General features: G+C 35.4%; 1 protein-coding gene across 4 annotated transcripts in view; it reads right to left on the reverse strand.

The window, feature by feature from the left end:
• Positions 1–8,191: 8,191 nt before the first annotated feature.
• The window catches only part of LOC124105659 (uncharacterized), a 64,844-nt gene continuing 50,889 nt past the window's right edge, over positions 8,192–22,146 (reverse strand). Inside the window, exons 4-10 of one of the 4 annotated variants that reach the window (XM_046462873.2) lie at positions 22,090–22,121; positions 19,423–19,497; positions 15,269–15,362; positions 12,392–12,420; positions 12,233–12,308; positions 10,411–10,481; positions 8,192–9,228 (exon numbers count right to left, since the gene is read on the reverse strand). In XM_046462873.2, the coding sequence (XP_046318829.1) occupies positions 9,205–9,228; positions 10,411–10,481; positions 12,233–12,308; positions 12,392–12,420; positions 15,269–15,362; positions 19,423–19,497; positions 22,090–22,121 (401 nt within the window). In that variant the 3' untranslated portion in view covers positions 8,192–9,204. Of the gene's footprint in view, positions 9,229–10,410; positions 10,485–12,232; positions 12,309–12,391; positions 12,421–15,268; positions 15,363–19,422; positions 19,498–22,089; positions 22,122–22,146 lie in introns of all 4 variants that reach the window. The other 3 variants (XM_046462872.2, XM_058585175.1, XM_058585174.1) reach the window with 3 other exon arrangements.

Genomic DNA, 22,146 nt, shown 5'->3' on the forward strand with positions numbered 1-22,146 from the left:
GAATGAAATTATGGCCTTTGCTGATAAATGGATGCAAGTGCAGAACATCATGGCAAGTGAAATAAGCCTGAATCAGAAACTCAAATATTGATTGCTTTCTCTCATATGTGGAAGTTAAACCAAAATGCAGGAAATAAGAGGGGGAGGAAGTCTCACAAAAACAGAAAGGAGATATGCAGAGGAGGGGATTGAGGGTGATGAAGGAGGGCTGGTAAAAGAAAGGAAGGGTGGAATGGAATTGAAAAAACTATTCAATGTACATGTACGAATATAGCACTGAATTTCATCTTCATGAGTATCTATAAAGCACTGATTTTGAAATACTTTAAATAAACAAAAGGAAGACTATTAGAGTAGAGGAAAAGGAACAGGGGGAGACATTAGTGGAGGAAAAGAAAAAGTACTGGTGACTGAACAAGAGCAAATCACGTTATTGCTGGTATAATTATGTTAATTAACTACAATAGTATGTATAACTATAATGTATAAAGATAAAACAAATTTTTTTAAAGAATGCTTAATTAGGGGCTGGGAATATAGCTAAGTTGGTAGAGTGCTTCTCTTGAATGCACAAGGTCCTGGGTTCAATCCTAGGCACAAAAAAAAAAAAAAGCTTAAATATTTGATATTCCTACAGTTGAATTTCACCACTGGTAATTTGGAAAAATGCTAATTTAAAAAGAACATGGAATTTTTAATATCAAATATAAAACTGTTGATGCTGAACTCTCATTTGTTATAAAGTTTGAGAGAGGTGAAAGTGATCTATGCTGTTAGCTTTCACATACTTGTCAATCTTGAGGATTTTTAAAAATTTCTTTTAATTTACTTATTCTAATCAGTTATACATGACCACAGAATGTTTTTTGATTCATAGTACACAAGTGAAGTACAATTTTTCACTTCTCTGATTGTACACACAATAGATCAAACTATTTGTGCAATCATACCCATACCTAGGATAATAATGTTCATCTCATTCCACCATTTTTCCTATCTCCATGCCCTGTCTCCTCCCCTCCCTCCCCTTTTCCCAAACTAAAAATCTTCCACTCATTTCATGCTGCCCCCTATTATGAACTAGCATCCAGTTATCAGAGAAAACATTTGTGGTTTTAGTTTTTGGGATTGGCATGTTTACAGCAGTACAATTCACAATAGTCTTGGGGCTGTTTTGAGAGAGACAATAAAGCATTTCAGGCTAAAGATATTATTTTTCTATGCAGGAATTGCATGCAGTGGTGGGTGCCTGGTTTGTAAAATTTCACTGAGCATTGCATGCTAACTTGTAAATAAAACCCCTTAAAATACATACCAGTTATTAAAAATTAGTTACAGCAAAATATTACTATCCCATTTCATATAATGTCAAGGTGGATAGTGAAGGCTTTAAATGAGTGCATGTTCTGATCATTTTTTTTTTGAAAAGATAAAATGTATCATCTTGGAAATAACAACAGAAATCAACTATAGAAAATTAAATAGAACAGGAGTCATAATGAAAATATTTGTTTAACAATGTTTTCCATTACATCCAATATCATATGCAACATGTAAGACAACACTCATTTGCCAAAGGCAAAACATTTTTGAAAATACAAACACTGATATTTTCTTCAAGAGACATAACTAACATAGAATCATAAAAGTAGATACATAAGAAATGCATTCCACATAATTTAACAACTTAATCAATAAGATTAGAAAGACAATACAACAGAAAGCAGACTTTATGGTAAATCATTTGCCATTGTTGAAATTTGTGTTTAAATCTACAATTTATATTTGTTTTATACAATCTTTGAGAATTATTGTTTGATGCATAGTAAAAGTAATTCAAGTGATATATAAGTAAAAACATAATCATGTATATTTCTATATCTATCCACATGCAAATTTAAAATATAAAGGTATATTTTGGATTTCAATTTTTTAAATGAATGTTGACATTTTATTTTCTTGTGTGTGTGTGTGTGTGTGTGTGTGTACACACACACACACACACATCTTTTTGCAAGCTGGGAAACCAGAAAAAGGAACACAGGAAAAGTCAAGTCTTGAGAACTTCAGCAGAATGTTGTTCTAGTACTAAGTGAAGTCTTGAGAATTTCAGCAGAATGTTGTTCTAGTACTAAGTGATACCAATAGGGTTTTAAAGTTTAAACAGTAATCGCTTATCCTCACTTCTCTTTAGAGAATAGCCAGCGGCCTAGTCCTTAGAGGGATGTCATGCAGAACCTCATGATCTGCAAAGGACAAAGTGTCTCAAATCATTTGCAGGCTGCTTTTTTTCCCCAGATTTTTATTGCTGTGATCAAGACACAGAATAACAACCATCTAGAGAAGGTAAGGATTATCTGGGTTCATGGTACCAGAGGTCTCAGTTCATAGATGAGTAACTGCATTACTCCGGGCCCAAGGTGACACAGAGACTCATGGGGAGATGACATAGTGAAGGAATCTGCTCCCTTGAAAACAGTCAGGAAGCAGAGAGACTTAGAAGGCCAGAAGAGGCCACAGGGAAGATGCCTCCTTCTAATGCACATTTCCCAGTGACCTGCCTCCCCCAACCACACCACATCTGCCTACTGTTCCCCCCCCATGAGTGCATTCAAACTGGGGTGGACTGATCAAGTTACACGTATCACAATGCAATCATTTCATCTCTGAATATCCCAGCATTAACATAGGAGATATGAGGCACATGTCATATCCAAGCCATAAAACAGGCTAACGTATTTTACACCTACATCAGAGCTGGTCAAAGACTGGTTATAAAATGAACTGTTCATATTTTGGAATATATATCTTTTTTTGACTTAAAGGCTTAAAAAATTCTTATGTGCTATCAATCAGAAAGCGGGCATAACATATTGCAAATGAACCTCTACTGATATCTTTCACCAGGACATGAAGGTGGAAATAAGGGTGAGAGATAAAATACTTAGGTATATTTTTTTAAATGAATTGCTTAGTAGTAAGAAATTAGACATTCTGTATTCTGCCATTTGCTTCAAGAACAAGTTGGCAATGAAAACTATTTAAGAGAAATAGTCGAATGTATGTTTTTGGCGCCTTTGTCTAGTATGAGATAACTATTTCTGAGAGTTTGTCTCTGACTTCTATTCTGTACTATTGGTCTACATGTCTATTTTGGTGCCAATACCATGTCATTTTGTTACTATTGCTTTGTAATATACTTCTGGTATTGTGATGCCTCCTGCTTAACTCTTCATACTAAAAATTGTTTTGGCTATTCTCTGTCTCTTATTTTTTCCAAACAAATTTCAAGATTTCTTTTTCTACTTCTATAAAGAATGACATTGAAATTTTAATTGGAATCACATTAGAGAAATGTAAATAAAAACTACCCAGAATGGCAGTTATCAAAAACACAGAAAACAATAAATATTGGTAAGAATGTAGGAGAAAAGGCACACTCATACATTGCTGGTGAGACTGAAAATTAGTGCAACCAATTTTATCTATACTTTTATCTATACTTCAAAGCAGTATAGATATTTCTTAGAAAACTTGGAATGGAACCACCATTTGACTCAGCTCTCCCACTCCTTAGTTTATATACAAAGGACTTAAAATAAGTATACTATAGTAATTCAGCTACATCAATGTTCATAGCAGCTCAATTGACAATAGCTAAACTGTGGAAGCAATCTAGATGTTCTTCAATAGATGAATGGACAAAGAAACTGCAGTATATATACACAATGGAATATTACTCAGCATTAAAAGAGAATAAAACTATGGCATTTGCAGAAAAATGGATGTACTTGAAGAATATCATGCTAAGTGAAGTAAGCCAAACCCCCCAAACCAAAGGGCAAATGTTCTCTCTGATATGTGGATGTAGATCCATAGTGAGGAGAGAAGAGACATTGGAAAAAATGGAGGAAATTTGTTTGGGCAAAGAGGAGGGAGGTTAGGGAAGAGGAATGTGGTCTTTTACTGAATATATTCTTCACATATGCTTTTTTCTAACATTCTGTATCCAGGTATGAGAATTGCATCTATTGATAAATGATATATCTAGGAATGGCACTAATCATATGTATGCATATCAATGAACATTGTATCACTATTCTGAAAATGAGGGCAAGGCTAAAAACAAGCAAGTTGCAAGATTTTCTCCAAGTCTTTTGCCTGTGCTTCTAGTGCTCATCCACCAAGCCGGTTATTTCTGTCCTGTGAATGGATAAACATCAAAGAAGGCTTGCATTTCACTATATGAATGGTAACTAAGGCAAAATGTGCAAGGCTATACTCAGAAAATCCTGAGATTGCTACTGAGTGGCATTTGTTTCATCTCAGTGAAGTTTGAAACATGAGTAAATATATAATAGAGGAAATAAACTGACTTTATTGATTAGGAATAAATACTTACCAGTAATTTATTTCTAAGAACATATTATAGTATGCCATTGTTTCCAAAGGTGTTTTATACTGAAATAGGAGAATATTTGTTTGTTTCTCTTCTCAAAAGTGAGAAAATTATATTCAAAACCAGGGTCTTTGCTGGCAACACTTTTCCTCCTTACTTAACAGTGGGAGGAATAACACATATGAACACAACAAGGGAGCGAAGTCACTTCCCCAAACTAAACTAGAAGATCTACGATTAGAAGCAAGGGTTTTAGGATCATAGAAAAATCATCTATTCTTATGGAAAATATTAAAAGTCTTTTCTCTTGATAAGGCTACTCTGAAAGTCATCATAGGACTGATGTAGATAAATAGAGTTGAATTAAGAACATTACTTAATTCAATAAGACAAAAAATTCCAGCATCACCCCCAAAATATATATAGTATGGTTATAAATATATGGATTTAAAACCTTCTATACGTTTCCATGATGGATAGAATTACTGTTTAAAATATGTTACACACACACACACACACACACACACACACTCACTCATTTGAAAACAGAGGAAACTATTTCTTTTGCACATGTCTATCTCTCTTTTTGTTTGCAAAGACATTTTACCGAAATTCCATATTGTAAATTCTGGCATTCTGTTCTCACAGAAATTGTGGGTTTCAGTTTGCTCTGCTAAAATCTACAAATTTATTTCAGCAAGGTTTTGGTCACATATCAGCAGATGGTAGGAACTTTAAAAGCTTAATTTAAGAGTGGTACCTTAAAAAATTAGAGAGTAGATTTATTCTTTATAAGTAAATGTCTTACATTTCAACTGCAAAAATGACAGATAAATTTGGCTGAGTGAAAATATTTCTTAAATACAGGCAGAAATGTGATTGTGAAAAACTTTAAAAAATGTCTTAACTAGTTTCATAACTATTTAGTCTGTATGTGAACATAAAAAAGCCTTAAATTTATACTTATATCAGTGATCAAATTTGACTTCTTCATTAAGGAAACAAATACTAAACATCTACCAGGTGCTAAGATTTGTAGTAATTGGTTTAGTGATAGATGTCATCACTTAATTTTAGAGTAAGATAACATTGTATTTTAAACACAAATAATAGTTCACACTCCACATACCAATGCTTTGGGAGACAGCAGACTGCATATAAATGGAGGTCCTGGAAGTCTGCATTTCCTGGCATTGTGGGAGATGTCTGAAAGTGTATGAAAGTGCACACACATGATGACTACATATAGGTAAAATTGCCAAACAGCACATTCCTCAGACCACATTGCCATCATTAACTGAAACATGGCTGCATAGAGTAAGTTAAAGGGATTTTATAAATAATGCCAAAGAAATAAAGTAAAAATTTAAACTTTACCGAAGGCTTATTTACCCAATTAAACTTATTTCTTGCAGTCTCCAATTCTGTATGTATTGTGCAAACAGAGATTTCAGGTTGCTTTCTCACTTTATTTTCTTTGTTATATTCAGTTTCTTTTTCTTTTAATGGGTCCTTAATTTTTTTCATATAATATATCATCATTTTTCTCTTAGCCTCTTTTTCTTTTAAAGTACATCTGAAGTTAAATATGGTTACCTTTCAATTGATTTTTGCTAGAAAACAAAAAGTCTTTTATGTTCTGGCTCTCTGTATCCTGATTTGGTATCTCAATAAAAACCTTATGTTCTCTGAAGCTTTTCCTTTCTAGTCACACATTTTTAATATCTCCTTTATTCTTCCCCAAAACATACATAATTGAAAGGCAATAATAAAAAAACTATTTGTTATTTGGTAAGTTTCTGTTACTAGTTAATCTTTTAGATACTACAAAAAAGAATTTTGAAGTGATTTGGTAAATTGACAAGTTCAAAGTTATCTTTTCTTGCACTATCATAGATCCTCCCCAGTTAAAAAGATAATTTCAAGTCAAATAAGTTTTAAAGACTTATTGTTTATATACAAATTTATGAATTCAGTAGTAATATGATTTATCTTCATAAAGTATGTCAGGTACACCTACAATTGACTTACAGTGTAATAGCACATTCAGAATTCTTCTTTCAACATATATATATCTTGTATTACTATAACCCCAAACTGGAATAAGAAATCTAATACCTGTTATTATGTTTCTTTTATGGTAACACTTTCAACTTAGCTTGTTGATCATTATGTATTTTACAAACAAATTAAAATCCACTTTGGGGCTGGGGATGTGGCTCAAGCGGTAGCACGCTCACCTGGCATGCGTGGGGCCCGGGTTCGATCCTCAGCACCACATAAAAAACAAAGATGTTGTGTCTGCCGAAAACTAAAAAATAAATATTAAAAAATTTTCACTCTTAAAAAAATCCACTTTGGAACAAGAGAGTATCTAATATTTAATCCAATAATAAATAGTAATGCTTTTCAACAGATGAATGGATAAAGAAAATATGATATATGCACAATGGAATATTAGCCATAACAAGAATAACTTTATGTCAATATATACTCTACTGTCATGTAAACCTAAAAAGAATAAAAAAGTTTATGTCTTTAAATATAGAATTCTGAACAAATTTGATTTATGAATGAGAGTAAATTTGAATAAAATAACAAATAATCAGTTTCCATTTCATTTTTTTTTCTTTTTTTTTCTTTTTTTTATTGGTTGTTCAAAACATTATAAAGCTCTTGACATATCATATTTCATACATTACATTCAAGTTGGTTATGAACTCCCAATTTTACCCCAAATACAGATTGCAGAATCACATCGGTTCCATTTCATTTTTAAATGAATATTAATGATAAAAGTGTAGCTGAGGGTCTAGCTGAGCACTAGCACATTATACTAGTCACACAAAACCCTGGGTTTGACCCCAAGCATTAGAAGAAAAAGTATAAATGTATAAAAACATGTTTCAGGGCAGTAGAAAATGATCCATTGGTGGAGTACAAACTTTCTTGAGAGCAATTTAGAAACTCTGATCAAATATCTTTTTTAAAGTTACCCTACTTTAACCAAATAACTCTATATTGAAATATTTTTTAAAAGTAAAGAAATATATAGAAAATAATTTTTTCTTTCCTTTTTTTTTTTGTTCTCACTCCCACCTTTGGTACCAGAGATTGAACCCACAAGAGCTAAACAACCAAGCTACATCCCAAGGCCTTTTTCTTTTCTTTTTTTTTTTAAATTTTGAGACAGGGTCTCACTAATTTGCTTAGGACCTTGATAAGTTGCTAGTCTTGCTTTGAACTTTTGGTCCTCCTGCCTCTGCCTCCCTAGCTTCTGGAATTATAGGCACATGCCATAGCATCTGAGTGGAAAATGATTTTTTTTCTAAATGATATTTATTGAAATGTTAATTTTAATAAAATAACTTAAAATATAAACAAATAGCAACCCCAAATTCTGTTTGTAAAACAAACAGATTTCTAGCAGATGGGGTTTCATGTAGCCATTAAAATTGTGTCAGGGAAAAATATTCATTTAATTTTTAGAATAATCACATTTAATAATATGTTATCTTATTTGTAAGAATTTTATATTTTATTCAAGTTTTCTCCCTTGAAAATGCTAACAGGTCATCAGTTAAAAAAATTATCCTCCTTATTTTGACTGTAATAAAGGAAAGTGTTCCACCCCTTCTTTCAATCTAGAATATAATACCTCAAATTGTGGAGTTATTGTTTCAATTCTGCATTTTTGTGCTTAAACTTTGATACCCTCTTTTTTAGCTCATGCATCTCATTTTCCAGGTGTGAATTTTTTTTTTTTTAACATGTAGTGAACACTGTGAGCAGTGACTTTTTTTAAGCTTTATTATTCTTTGAAGTGATACAATTGCTTTCTGGGATTTCGACAGGCTAACAGACTCTGTCAGAAAGAAAGGAAAGAAGAAACAAAATATGTGAGTAATTACATATATTAATGCTGTATATTTCACATGCATTATTCATACACTAAACCGATGAGTACCTACAACATGTGACACATTCTGCTGTACTCTGCAGATAAAGTAGATGGGATCTCTTTCTATTCATTAGCTTAAAGTCTAATGGAGAAGAAAAACATATAAACTCAGAAAGATGATATAAAAAGGAGTTTTGTGATGTAATAAAGGAAACTGATCTACAGAAAGGATTCCCTGAGGAAGATGAGAATATACTGAGAAATCAATAGAAAGAAGGTAGAGGGTAAAGAACAGTATTCTTTCCAACAAAATATTTTGTAGTGAGAATCTTATGCAATCTGTGTCTATCCCAGATAAAGTAATAGGTACTGATTCAGTTCCTACCTGAAAAAACACAAAACCAAAACACAAAATTCTCTCATACCTTCAGTCATGTTCATAAGGGAAACCCACATATTCCTTCCATATTTTCAATACACTGGACTTTTCCTTCTGGTACATGATTGAAATTTCTCTGCCTTCACAGCTTCTTTTTCTTTCATTTACTTACTGTACTCACTCTCTCTTCCTTTCTCAATGTTTATTCCTTTTTCTCCTCTCCACTTCATGATTGCCAACTCCCTTGTCATGTACGCATGTCTCGTATAGAAACTAAGAGAGACACTCCCACTATAACCTGCAACTGGAATTTGGTCTTAAAGAAGACAACTCATTATCTTTCTTTCTTTTTCATTACTACATGTTTACTAGGTTCATTTTTCCAAGTATTAGAATACACCAGTGATCATGTTAGAAATCAATATTCTGTCCAAAGAACAGTATGTAGTTCTTACCATGAGCATGTCTGTCTGATTTTTCTTTTGCTGTATGATGTTTCTCTGTAGATGAGTGAGAAATACACATCTATAGACCACCTTCAGAGAATACCTGCACAATAAATCACCCAATGAGCTGCATAAAGACTTCATGAGCACTCTTTCAGACATCACCCAAATATTGATCTTAAAAGCAGCTAACTAAAATGTAGACAAGTACAGACTAAACAGTCATAATTTCCACAGGGGAAGCTAGCATTTGTGCTTCAGATGAAGCTGAACTCTTTATCTTCCTATGGTTACTGATTTGGCAAAAGCAGGATGGATGTCACAGAAAAGGCATTCCATGACAACATTCTAACAAATGTGTACACACTCTGAAGCACAGGAGGAATGATATTCATTGTAACTCACCCGACTTCACATTCTTCATCAAATGTGAGAAGGTTTTCAAGTTTTATTTAAAAGAGTTTTGAAGAATATGCTTCATACTAAATGGGATTACACGTTTTAAAAACTCAACTGACAAAGATTTAGTTTTAAAATATGAGACTTGGGTGTTCTGTTGGGGATCTGACACTAGAATAGGGCCCCTGCCCGGACACATCCCAAAGGGAAAGCTGCACATCCAAGGTCTTACACATGCCAGCCAAGTGAAATACATCTAGATGTATGCTACCTAAACCTTGCCCTAGGAATTCTGGCATCATGAGAAAACAAGGTGAGATGGCATCTCCAAATTCAATCATACCCCCATTATTGTACCCAAATACATTTCTTTAACAAACTAAAGAGATTTTGATAAAAATATTCAACATATTGACTGATTTTTCTGCAAGGATGAGAAACAAAATGAAAAGGTCACCACAGGAAAAAAAATCATTCAACTTGGAGTGGATAACTAGTGATTTTCATTAGAATTTTGAGCCCTTTGGCAACAATCACGTCACATGAATGTATTCAATGGCCATTACACTTACACCATTCATAATCCAGGTGGTTATTCTTTATTCTCAAATTTAGTCTCAACTTTTTATTTTTAAAAGTTTATCCATGTGGAAGCACAAGTGACATTTAGAATCATTTTGCCTCCATGACAAAATAAATTTTAGTTGACATGATTTCTAATGCTATTTTCAGACTCTAACCAGTGGAGTGTAGACATGAGTAGTACATTATAATGCCTGAACTCTAAAAGACTATTTAAAATGTATTTTATTTTGGCTTCCTTTACTTTCTTCAACCAAGAAAAAACAAGGGAAACCAGGAAGAAATGCTTTACATGTTGACATACCTGAGGCTGGGTATGTTGAGCATCATCAAAACTTTTGTGCTCTTCCTCTGAAGTCATGTCAAAATGAGTCTCTGCTGACAAATGAATACATTTACTCACATTCCTTAGAACTGAGTTAGAAAGAGGGTATGTCAATCCAAATACAAAGAAGTAATTGTAACACCAATACAACTTAATATTCCCAAATATGCTTTCCAATTAAGTTTAATGTTAGGTGAATAATTACTGGTTTCATCTTTCCACAGTTTTTCTTTTTTCTTTTTCTTTCTTTGTGTATGCACCTTGGGAGTGGACAGAGGGACTTGTGCATTCTTGTGAAATTCTCTACCCCTTATTTCTATCCCATGGCTGTTTTAATTGGCATTCGGAGTCCTCTGACTGGAATGAACACAGCCATTCTTCAGTCTTGGACTTCTAAGAAGCTGTGAATAAAGATGTGCTCATTTGCACCCAACAAACACTGAGTTCTTCAGGGAGTATTTTTCTTATTCAAATCATCAACCAACTCCTTGTAGAGGCATGACTGGATACCGGGTTCAATGCACACTATATTGCCAATATTCATCTACTCATGATCAATGAAATTTGCTCAGAAACAAACTTCAAAATCTACATGGAAAAAAGGGCTGATTCTGGGAAAATGTTGGCATAGAGTAAGCTGCATTCTAAGCTGCACCATCACATAGAGATGAAAAAAGTGGGTGAAGAGCTTCTTAGAAAGGTGAGTGAAAGAGGGAATTTATTCAAATCCCTAGAAATTCTGGACACTCAGAAGGTCTTAGGGATCCAGAAATCTGTACCATGAACAAAGAAAGCCCACAATCTGCATTTAAACACCAAAGCAGGTCTGCCTCTGACCAAGGGAGGGAGAGGAGAAAAAGTTGCATTCTAAGTTGTGCCATGGTGTGTCCTGTTAAGGAGAAACCTGAGATCAAAAATGCTGCCTAAACTGATCTGTCAAAAAGACTGCACTATGCACTGGTGCTTAAAAAGCATGCTGTTCTCTCAGTGGGTGATGGAAGTGCTGAGGCTGTAGCCATTCTCAGGCAAGAGTGCCACAGTAGTTTCTTTGGTTCAGTTTCTCTAAACAACACACACACACACACACACACACACACGGATCATGACAGTGCCTTTCAAGGGACCTAAGTTGTGCCTGATGAAATGTGGTAGAAACTGATACAGATTAGACTCTACCCACGGGACTTCTGGGGGAAGGGCAAAGGAGAACCTATGTGTCTGACAGCCAATGTAACAAGCTGAAGCGCACTGGGACCTAAGAAGGCAGGGAAAAGGTGCCAGGAATGGTGGTTTTTCTGGCTACTCACCTCTCACAGAGACAGGTGAGAGGTGACTATCCAGAGAGCAGGAGATAGTAAGAACATGAAATGCTGTAGGTCAGTATTTGTCTTAATGAAGAATTGGTGAGGACTAATGCCAGAGGACAGTGGACGTAAGGGAAAGGCATAAAGATACAGAATGAGGCACAGCACTTATTAGGAAAAATTTCTAAAAAAATTTAAAAGGTTGGTCTTTCACACTCTAAAGAGAGGCTTACGGTGACATTTTCATGGTAGCTAGATCACTCCAAATGCTGGAAACAGGGAGAATGTAACAGTATAAAATGGAGGAGAAGCAGTTCAGAATGGAGAGGATATTCCCAGAAACACAGAAAAGAGATAATTTGCTGTAACTAATGACTGACATTGTGGGGCAAATCCTCCCACCTCATTGGGAAAACAACCTTACATGTGGGAAGGCTGCTAGCATTTCAATTGTTTTAACATAGTATTTCCCCAGAATGTTGTAATGCAAAACTTACCTGATTTTACTATCTTTTCTTTCACCTTGCCTAGTCCTTTCCATGGAAGGGGCACTGTGATAGTGGGCTCAGTATGCTTGGAAAGAATATAGTACATAAGAATGTATACTTCATTCACTACAAAATTATAATTTAGTATAAATATAGAACTTTAATTACCTTTATGCCAGCAGATGAGTCCCGTGAGGCTGAAACACAAAGAGGATATATTCTCAAAGGTGAAGAGGACAAAACAACTCCTATATTACTGATGTCTCAACATAGAGCTGAGGTCCATGGTTAGCTGTGCACAAAACTACTCTATTTCCTGGGTTTATGTGCTGGCTGCTTTTGGCTGACAACAATCATGTGACTGAAAGTAAATAAAGGAACTTAGTGAATAGGTTTTGTGAAACATGCTGTTCATTTTACAAATCTGAGACTATGTGTCCAATGACCATAAATAAAACAGACAAGGGTACATATACCAATGCAAAGATGCAGACTGATGGAAAGCTCAGCAATATTCCATCAGAGAAGCAAAGAAGGGCCCTGAGAGATTCAGTGGCAAAGGCAAAGTAAAAACAAAAAAAAGCCATAGTACATATCTTAGTAGAAAACAATTGGAAGGATTTAATCCCTATAATTTTGAGTTTGTATACATTTATTCCATTTGTCCTTCCATTTTTGTTTAGTAAGGCTAAATCTGTGTTCAGATTCCAGGGGAAGGTCAGGTTCATTTCTCAACAAAGAGAAATATTTAAATCAGTCACCTGAAATACATACTTTGACACTGACAGCTACACCACCTATTGTTTTCACAGATGAGATGCTGGTTCCTCTTGTGCATCCTCTTTTCCTGTATTCTCTGGTATAACTGGATTAGTTTCATGATCCCCTCAAATGAGAACAGATAGGTCTTACATCTAAGAAATAAGGTTTGATTGGTGTAAACTTTTGAGATATGGCAATCCAAAAGGAAAAGGTGAAATGGAAGGGCATAGCTTTATCAGATATCAATAATAATTTATTACACACACACACACACAAATATGACCAAGAGTTTGGGTGTTCAAAGAATAAACTGTATAAAGTTTTCTGTTTACAAATGAGTTTGGTTCAGTGTTACTTGACAGTGTTTTAAGTGTATTCATGAAAGGCCTGATCTATCACAAAATTATAATTAGCTTTTGAAGGATGAGGATGTAGCTCATTAATGAAGTAAATTTCCAGAATGCTCAGGGCCATGACTTTATATTTTCAATACAAAAGAAAGGAAGGAAGAAAGAAAAAAGTGAAAGAAAGAACAGAAGGGAGGAGAGAGAACAGAGAAAGAGAAAGAAGTAGCTGTCTTTAAAAACAACCAATGATTCTGAAATGTAATTTTTCTCCTCAGAATGACTCAAGTTGAAGCCACAGCAAGCAGTATGTCTGGTAGGTACAGAGGAGATGGTCATGGCTGCAATTCGTCCCCAACCTACCAGCTCCTCACGATTCAAATGATGGATGAGTTACAGTCTCTCACATATTTTTGGAAGCTAGATATACTGATAGCCCCTAAATTGCATGCTCTTAGTTTCCCCATTCTTTCCTCCAAGATTAATTACCCTGCTAGCTTATTTTGTTCCTTCCACATTTCTCCTTCCCTGGGACTTTTCAAAAGCAACATCTTGATCTCTGGTCTTGATTCTTTCCATTTGACATTTTGCCTATAGATTATCCCCACTCCTTCTTAATTCCCTATTTAGAGACTAGACCTAAGAAAAATACATTCTGTACTTTGAGTCCTTCTCATTCTTCAAGAGACAAGATCAGAATAAAAACAAATTGTATGCAATCACTTGGTCATACTTGATGTTCCAGTGGCTCTGCACTCAGTTTTGCTAAAGGAAAATCCTTTCCTGACCTCTTTACATGGTGGCCTGCAGATAGTGATGATTGGAATCACCTTTGGCCATAAGAAAACATGGATGCACAGACCAGTGAGGTCAGAATGTGCATTTTCAATAGGGTTCCCAAAAGATAATCTATTAGAGTTTGATAGTTTGGATCTAAACTTGGTCTGCTTCTCATTTCCCTGCCTTCAAGTGCCTTCCAATAATAGAGATAGATTTCTACCCGATGATGTTCCCAAACCTGGAGGATGAGAAGTTCTTTCTTATTCATATACTTGCTGTATTCATTTACTTGCTGTACTTACTCTCTCTGCCTTTCATAATGCTTATTTTCTCCCTTCTCTTCTCCACTTCACAATTTCCAACTCTCCTGTCATGAATGCATTTTCTCAAAGTTTATTCCCCTTCTCCTCTCCAAATTGTCCAAAGTACAGTTTAGAAACCTATGGATTTAGGTATAAGTCGATAATCATTTGCACACTTTTCCCCTTTCCATCCTGCTGTGTCTACCCTCTGTGCATCATCCCAGGTAGCAGCAAGAACATCTACAATATTACTTATTTTTAAACTTTCTAAATTTGTTTTAATTATGATTTTTTATATAAACATATGACTGGACACATGGATTCATGAACATTTCAGTTAAAAAAAAACTTTCTTTCTGCATGATTAATTCTTCACTTGTCAATTCCTTTCTAATGACAACCAAGACAGGAATGAGTGGTGAGAAAATATATTCACACCTTGAGTCATGTGCACAACTGGAAACTCCCATTTCTTTCCACATTTTGAATAGGCTGCTCTTGTTCTTCAGGTACATGAATGAAATTTCTCTGTCTCCACGTCTTCTTTTTTCTTCATTTACTTACTGTACTCACTCTCTCTGCCTTTCATAATGCTTATTTTCTCCCTTTTCCTCTCCACTTAACAATTTCCAAGTCTCCTGTCATGTATGCATGTCTTGTAAAGAAACTAAGAGGGACATTCCTACTATAACCTGCGGCTGGAATTTTGGTCTAAAAGAAGACAACTCATTATCTTTCTTGCTTTTTCATTACTACATGTTTACTAGGTTCATTGTTCTAAGTATTAGAATATACCAGTGCTCATGTTAGAAATCAATATTCTGTTCAAATAACTGAATAGAGTATGTAGTTCTTACCATGGGCATGTCCGTCTGCTTTCTCTTTTGCTGTATGATGTTTCTCTCTGTATGAGTGAGAAATGCACATGTATAGACCACCCTCAGAGAATATCTGCAAAATGAATCACCCAATGTGCTGCATGAAGACTTCATCATCACTCTTTCAGGCATCACCCAAATTTTGATCTTGAAAGCAGCTAATTAAAACATAGACAATTACAGATTTGAACAGTCACACTTTCCACAGGAGAACCTAGCATTTGTGCTCCAGATGAAGCTGAACTCTTTATCTTCCTATGGCTCATGATTTGGTAAAAGCAGGATGGATGTCATAGAGATGGCATTCCCTGACAATACACTAACAGAAATGTATGTACTCTAATTGTGTAACCAACCATATCTCACACCCCCACCACAAACAATGCATTAAATACTTAATTAGAACAGTCTTGAGAAACATACATAATATCATGTTGCATTATACAATTTAAAAAATGGACTTATGGAATTTTTTATTGTTAAAATATGTGACTTGGTGTGATGAGAGAGTTGGAATCATATGATGTTGAGAAGAAATGAGACACTGTTGGACTTGCCTCATTTTGGTCATCACAGTCTCACAGGATCTAAAAACCTTTTAGTAAATGTTTCACCGAGAAAAAAATCCAGTTTAATAAAATGACAAAGTAGGATGAAGAAATGTTTCTATCTTACTGTTACAAAGCAGCACACACAATCTGGGTAGAGCAAACAACTTGTTCCTTTGAGAGAGAACTAAAAAGTACACCAATGAAGAAAGATGGCAGCCCAAATATATACAGCACTTCCCAATTTTCAGAGCTTGAGTCATATTGACTGGTGTGCGCTTTCTGGATGAAAAAGAGCAGCTATGGAAAAATACTGGAGAGGTACTGTAGGGAGCCTCAGATGAAATGAAACCCAAAATTTTGGCTTTTAGAATAGTAAATAAACTCATGGGATGTTGTGAATCATTCATGGGCTATGTGTGTGAGCTATGCACATTTGAGTATATGAGGAAAACTAGTCTGAAATAGCAGCTGCCTGATTGGGCTATATGATATATTGTGTGCCTTTTTGTTCACTCTGCCTGTGATTCCCCACACAGCACTTGAGATGAGTGTGAATTTCCAAAATGTCAGCCAAACTGCTAACCAAGACATGACAAAGCAAAACTCCACCCTCTTAAATTTGACCCCTTGCCTTATTTGGATGGAATATTCTTTGAATGGCTTCTCCCCAATAAATAGGTGGGTTTCAAGCATGCTTTCTCTCTTTTGCCTGCCTCTTGTGCCTTTCTATGGCTCCCTTGTGGGAGCTGAGGCTGAGGAGTAATCCTGATCTCCCCAAAAAAAGTATTTTCTGTGTCTGTGCAGTTATTTAGTGCCAGTCCAATTCACCTGGAGTGACCCTGATTCCATCAGGTGTCATGACAATAGGAGAAATATCCTGCTGCAGTTTTAGGGTAAAATTGCACAGGGTGGAAAAAGGAAAGCTCCCCTCTAGTGAGCTGAGAAGGAGAATTCTACCAATCCCATTAGTTGATGGAGAAAGAAGTAGACACTCTCATACATTACTTGTGAGCCTGAACATAAAAACTTCTACTCTGGACAGCAGTGTGGAGGTTCCTCATGAAAACTAGGAATATAACCACCTCAACACCAAGCCATAGTACACCTTGGTATTTGTCATGAGGAAGTAAAAGTCAGTTTGTGAGATATGTCAACATCACTGTTTTGTAGCAGTGCAATTTACAATACACAATCAGCCCAGAGGAATGAATGGACTGCAAATTCCTGCTAGCAGTATCAGGGTGCTGGACAGAAGCCACCTTTACTCAGAGTCCTTTTTCTAGTCATTTCTCATCAGAGATCAGAAACCTCAGAATTAAAAAAAATATATTTCCAATACTTTACTGTGTCATGAATTCATTGGCTCTGGAGGCACACACCAACACTATTCTGGTTGGGTCTGGGGGAGAAAATGAGAAACAGAGACACAACAGCTGTGGGCAGCTACAGTAGGTCTTGTGGTCTATGGAGGACTAAAAAAACCCAGGGCACTTTTATTCTGATGTCATGTTTGCTGTTCTGTGATGTCATGCCAGGGATGTATCTGGTAGAAAAGTCATATCATGCAGCACCATACATATGAGCAGATATACATGTATGTCAACCTACCATGATTAGTGGCTTTTGAAATATTTGCTCCAATTTCTGCCACATAGGTGGTTCTAAACTATTCCCTTAAAATAGAAGGGTGATTGTAACGGACCCATGTGGTCCAGCCCCTTTTGCAAGTGTCTGTCTGTGTGACAGGTCAGAAGGAACTGCCTGTTTTGTATTTCCAAGCTGCAGGTGCAAGCTCTCCTCACAGGACGGTGGTTGTTAGACATGATACTATGGGTTTATGAGAGAGACTGAAGGGAATGTGCTGAAAACTCCTATCTGCAAGAGGTGTGTTGTGCCACCTGACAATCTATAATGTAGAGGCCAACAGGGGCACTGCACATTTCAAATAGGTGCTTTAAGAACAGTGGTTGTGAGGGAGATAAACTATGCAGTAAGTAATTCGAGAGACAGAAAGATCCAGGAGAGGGGGGCAAGGTCTCGTAAGAAAATATGTTCCTATATTTTCCAGAACAAAGCACAGATTCTGCCAACAGACCTCATCTACCATGTTGAAACAGAGTGCCAAGAAATCCCTAAGACACTTGGAACCTTGCGCACCCCTGAGATCACTGACTGCAGGAGTCCCCAATTGGGGTCTGCATCACAAAACAGTTTCCAGACTCCATGGTGAGAGGTTTTATCAGACAAACATACCACATCCCTGAGAGGAAAAATAAAAATACTGAAGGTAAGTTTTCATTTGCAGTGATAACCTTCCCTAAGCACCCCCATGCAAGGAGCTGGGCATAACTGAGAGAATCTCAGCTTGTGTACTCCACTACCACTGAATTCAGTGGCTCTGGGGGCACACCCCAAACTGAGAGAAACTCAGCTTGTGTACTCCATTACCAAATCACCATCAGATAAGGTGATGTTTAATCACATCAGTTTCAATGTCCTTCCTTATTGAATTTCACCTTAATAATTTTATGACCAGTACTGCCTATTTCCTCAACTAGGTGTACACTGTTTTCCTCTCTAGTTTGTGGACTTAGAGAGATCACTTTAAACAAGCATTTCCTTTATAGGTGATACATGTTTTAAACTGTTATTCTTACTGGAAGTTATTCTCTACTCTTCAAAAGGTCCTGGTGGATGAACCTTGCACCTTGGTCATATCAAGATGGATACTTGACACTGAAATATCACCCCTGCCCAGGATGTATTTTAAAGAGAAAGCTTTGCACTAAAGGACACACACATATACTCGGAAGAGAAAACCATCCAAATACATGCAAAACCTTGGCCTTACTAACACAGACAATAAGAAAAAAAGGCAAGAAACACCTCAAATTCCTAAATTCTCAAAAAACAGCATTCAAATCCTTTTTTTTTTCTATTATTCACTAAAGAGTTTAGATAAAGATGTTAATAATATTGACTACTTTATGGTATGGAAAGGGAAAAAAAAAACCTAGAAAGTTCCTGCTTTTACCCAAAAGCAATGGTTCCATTCTGGGAGGTTTCAATTTCCTTAACAGGTCATTGGGTATCTTTTTTGAGGTTATACTATTTGCATTGACAGAGACACTGATGGCTAGGCTGTATGAAAATCTTCACCTTGGCATGAAAGCATGCTCATATGTAACAAAAATTGAGCCACTGGGAAGGACCATCCTTTACCATAAATCCATTCAATGACCGTTGCCACTATATATGTTCATTAATTCAAATGGGTATTCACAAAACCACTTAATTATAACTCCTTCATCATTTAAGATGGTTATAAAAATGGAAGCACAAACAATATTTGGAAAATTTCTGCCTCGATCACAAGGATAATGTTTACCTATATGTTATCATGAATTCTAATGTTATTTTCAGATTCATAACCAGTTCAATTCTTTTAGACTCAAATATTAAATTACCATCTTTGGATTTCAAAGCAATGTTATGAAAGATAATTCAATTTGGCCTTATTGATTTTCTTAAAACAAGCAAAACAAGAAGAAACCAGAAATTTAAAAGGATGTGTATACATACCTGTGGCTGCTTATTTTTTGGTGCCATCAAGACCTTCCTCCTCTTCTTCAGATGATGAGAACCAAAGTAGATCAGCTGAAAATTATGTAGATATTCTTAAACTACTTAGAACATTTAGAGAGAATGAAGTCTGTCAAAAATAAAAAGTAATAATAAGATTGAATTTTAGGTGATTATTTACCTTTTTAATTGTTTATTGTTGTGGTATACTTGTGTGTATTTGGTGATTTAACCCTCTGGGTTAAATTACAACATTGACAAGCTCTCTGCCAGAGTTGTATCCAAATAAATAAATATATATATTTTTTTTTTTTTTTTTTTGGGGGAGGCTAGGTCGTAAAGTGTTTGTTCTGGCCTGAGGCTTGCCATGCTCCTGTCTCAGTCTCCCAAGCACGTGTGTTTAGAAGTGACCGGCTGGACCCAGCAAATACTGATTATTTAAGGAAATGTATTTAGTGATGTAAGACTTCAACAGTGTTCCTGACCTGGGGAGACACTACATATCACCAGGTTCATGACACAAAAATATCTCAAAGGTATATCCACTCAAGATGAATGAAAAGTTGCCAGAAGCAAATTTTAAAAACACTATAGAAATGTGGGGATTCACAAAATTTGCTATTCTCTTCCTCAAAACAGTAACTTATAAAAACAACTAGTATTCAGTAGTCATTTCCACAATGGCTGATATTTTCTATACTGTTATCAATGAACATCTTGTATTTAAAATATTTTCTTCATTATTCTGAAAACTGTGTTCTTCTGTCAGACCCAGATTGTTCAGTTCTGCATAATTATGAATCTGCTTGTCATAAAGTGGTTTTTCTTTCCTTGGAGTGCCTTAGTATTTCAGCCACAGTTCAATTGGATATCTACTAGCTGAGGTGTAAATTACTCCTTCCCTTGTCTAGCCCTTTGGCTCCTAGACTTGAGGTGACTTCTTTTACATCATTTGGCATCAACAGTTTATTTGAACCCAAAATTGATTATGCTCCTTTTGTAAGTGAGAAGAGAGTAAAAAGATGCTAGGGATCATGGCTTCCTGAAGCTAGGACTCAGCAGAGACTAAATGAAGTGAGGTTACCAGTCAGAGGCAGAAAGTGGAAAGAGCTTGAAAGGCTGTAGCTGGACACAGAGTCAAGCATTAAGTGGGTCAGTATGTGCCTGAAAATACAGGGCTGCTCAGGAGCAATGCCAGAGGACAGTGAAGGCAAAAGAAGAAATAGAGTTAGGCTGAACTCACGAAAGATTTCTGGGTAATTTTAAAAGCTGGCCTTTCATGCTCTAGAGAGAGGTTCATAGTCACATTTGCATTGTAGCTAGATGGTTCCAAATGCTGGGGACAGGGTGAGTGTGGAGAGCATATGCATGAGCCGAGATAAATAAGCAGGTGACAGAAGTGCCAAAAAGAGGGAACCAGGCCAGAATGGAGGGAATGATCCAATAAACACAGAGGATATATCATTTTCTGTGACCAATATAAAATGAAGTTTCATTAAGTAAATAAAGGACAAAGCTGAGTCTCTGGAATAAGAAACTCTAGACTGTTAAACAAGGTATCAAATGACATGTGAAATAAAACACAGCAACTGATTAAGTTCTTTGGATTTACCAGGTACTATTTCAATTTCACATTTTCCTATGATGAAGGGACTCATTTCGGTGCTCTGGGGACAATTTCCTGAATCTTGGAATTACCCAAACCTCCAATGAATCAGAGGTAAAGCTTTGTGGTAGAGCCACTGCTTAGCATGGAAAAGATTCTGTGTTCAATCCCCACAATTAAAAAGTAAACAAATAAACAAACAAACAAAACAAACAAAAAAACACAAGCAAAGAAAGCATGAAAAGGGAATATGCATAATGGTTTGTGTAAATAATTTTGAATTTACAACTCTGGGTTAAAAAATCAGAAAATACTAATTTCCTATAAATACTCTATTAGTATTATATGAAATGAAAAAAATTAATACAAAATAATACTTCATATGAATGATTACAGACATAATCAAATGAGTGACAATGGACACAGAATAAACAGTTGCATCAAGTACAACACGGGTTCAATGTAATTATTCAATAAAGTGGGTATTATACTAGAACGAAAATTAAATCTTAAGTGGGTTCTGTTTCACACACTACCCCTAATCCCTGGGTTTAAACAAATATTTTTATGTCTATCTCCCAAGATCTGGAATTTATTGGCAGCTATACAATAAACTTTTACAAAATCTGAGGGGAAAATAGAGCCTCATAACTAACCTAAAAGGTATAAGGATTCCAGTTTGGGAACTTTAATTTTAGAAATGTCTGAGGTAAAGATTTTTTAGAAATCATTTTGTTGTGTCTTTAAAGATATATTTTTAAACTTGTATGCCAATATAGACACTAGCATTTTTTTTTTTTGTCAAATCCTCCTACTACTTAGGGGAAAATCTCCTAGCATTTCAAATATTTTAATATAGTTCTTTCTACAGAACTTGCATTGCAAAATTTACCTGATTTGTATATCCTTTCTTAAATTGTCCCTACTGTATTCTTTTGAAGAAAATACCTCCTGTCTAGGATAGGCTGTATATGTTTGGAAAGTAAATATTAAATACATGTTGTACATTTTATACAATACACAGTAAATAATTTAAGATAAACATAGATGTTTATAATTACCTTTACAAAAGAATGTGTGAAATCCTGAAATACTGAAAAGCAAAAGAAATATATAAT

The sequence above is a fragment of the Marmota monax genome, unplaced genomic scaffold (genome assembly GCF_021218885.2).
Source record: "Marmota monax isolate L192 unplaced genomic scaffold, Marmota_monax_Labrador192_F-V1.1 WCK01_AAM20220418_F8-fsc00638, whole genome shotgun sequence".
NCBI lineage: Eukaryota > Metazoa > Chordata > Mammalia > Rodentia > Sciuridae > Marmota > Marmota monax.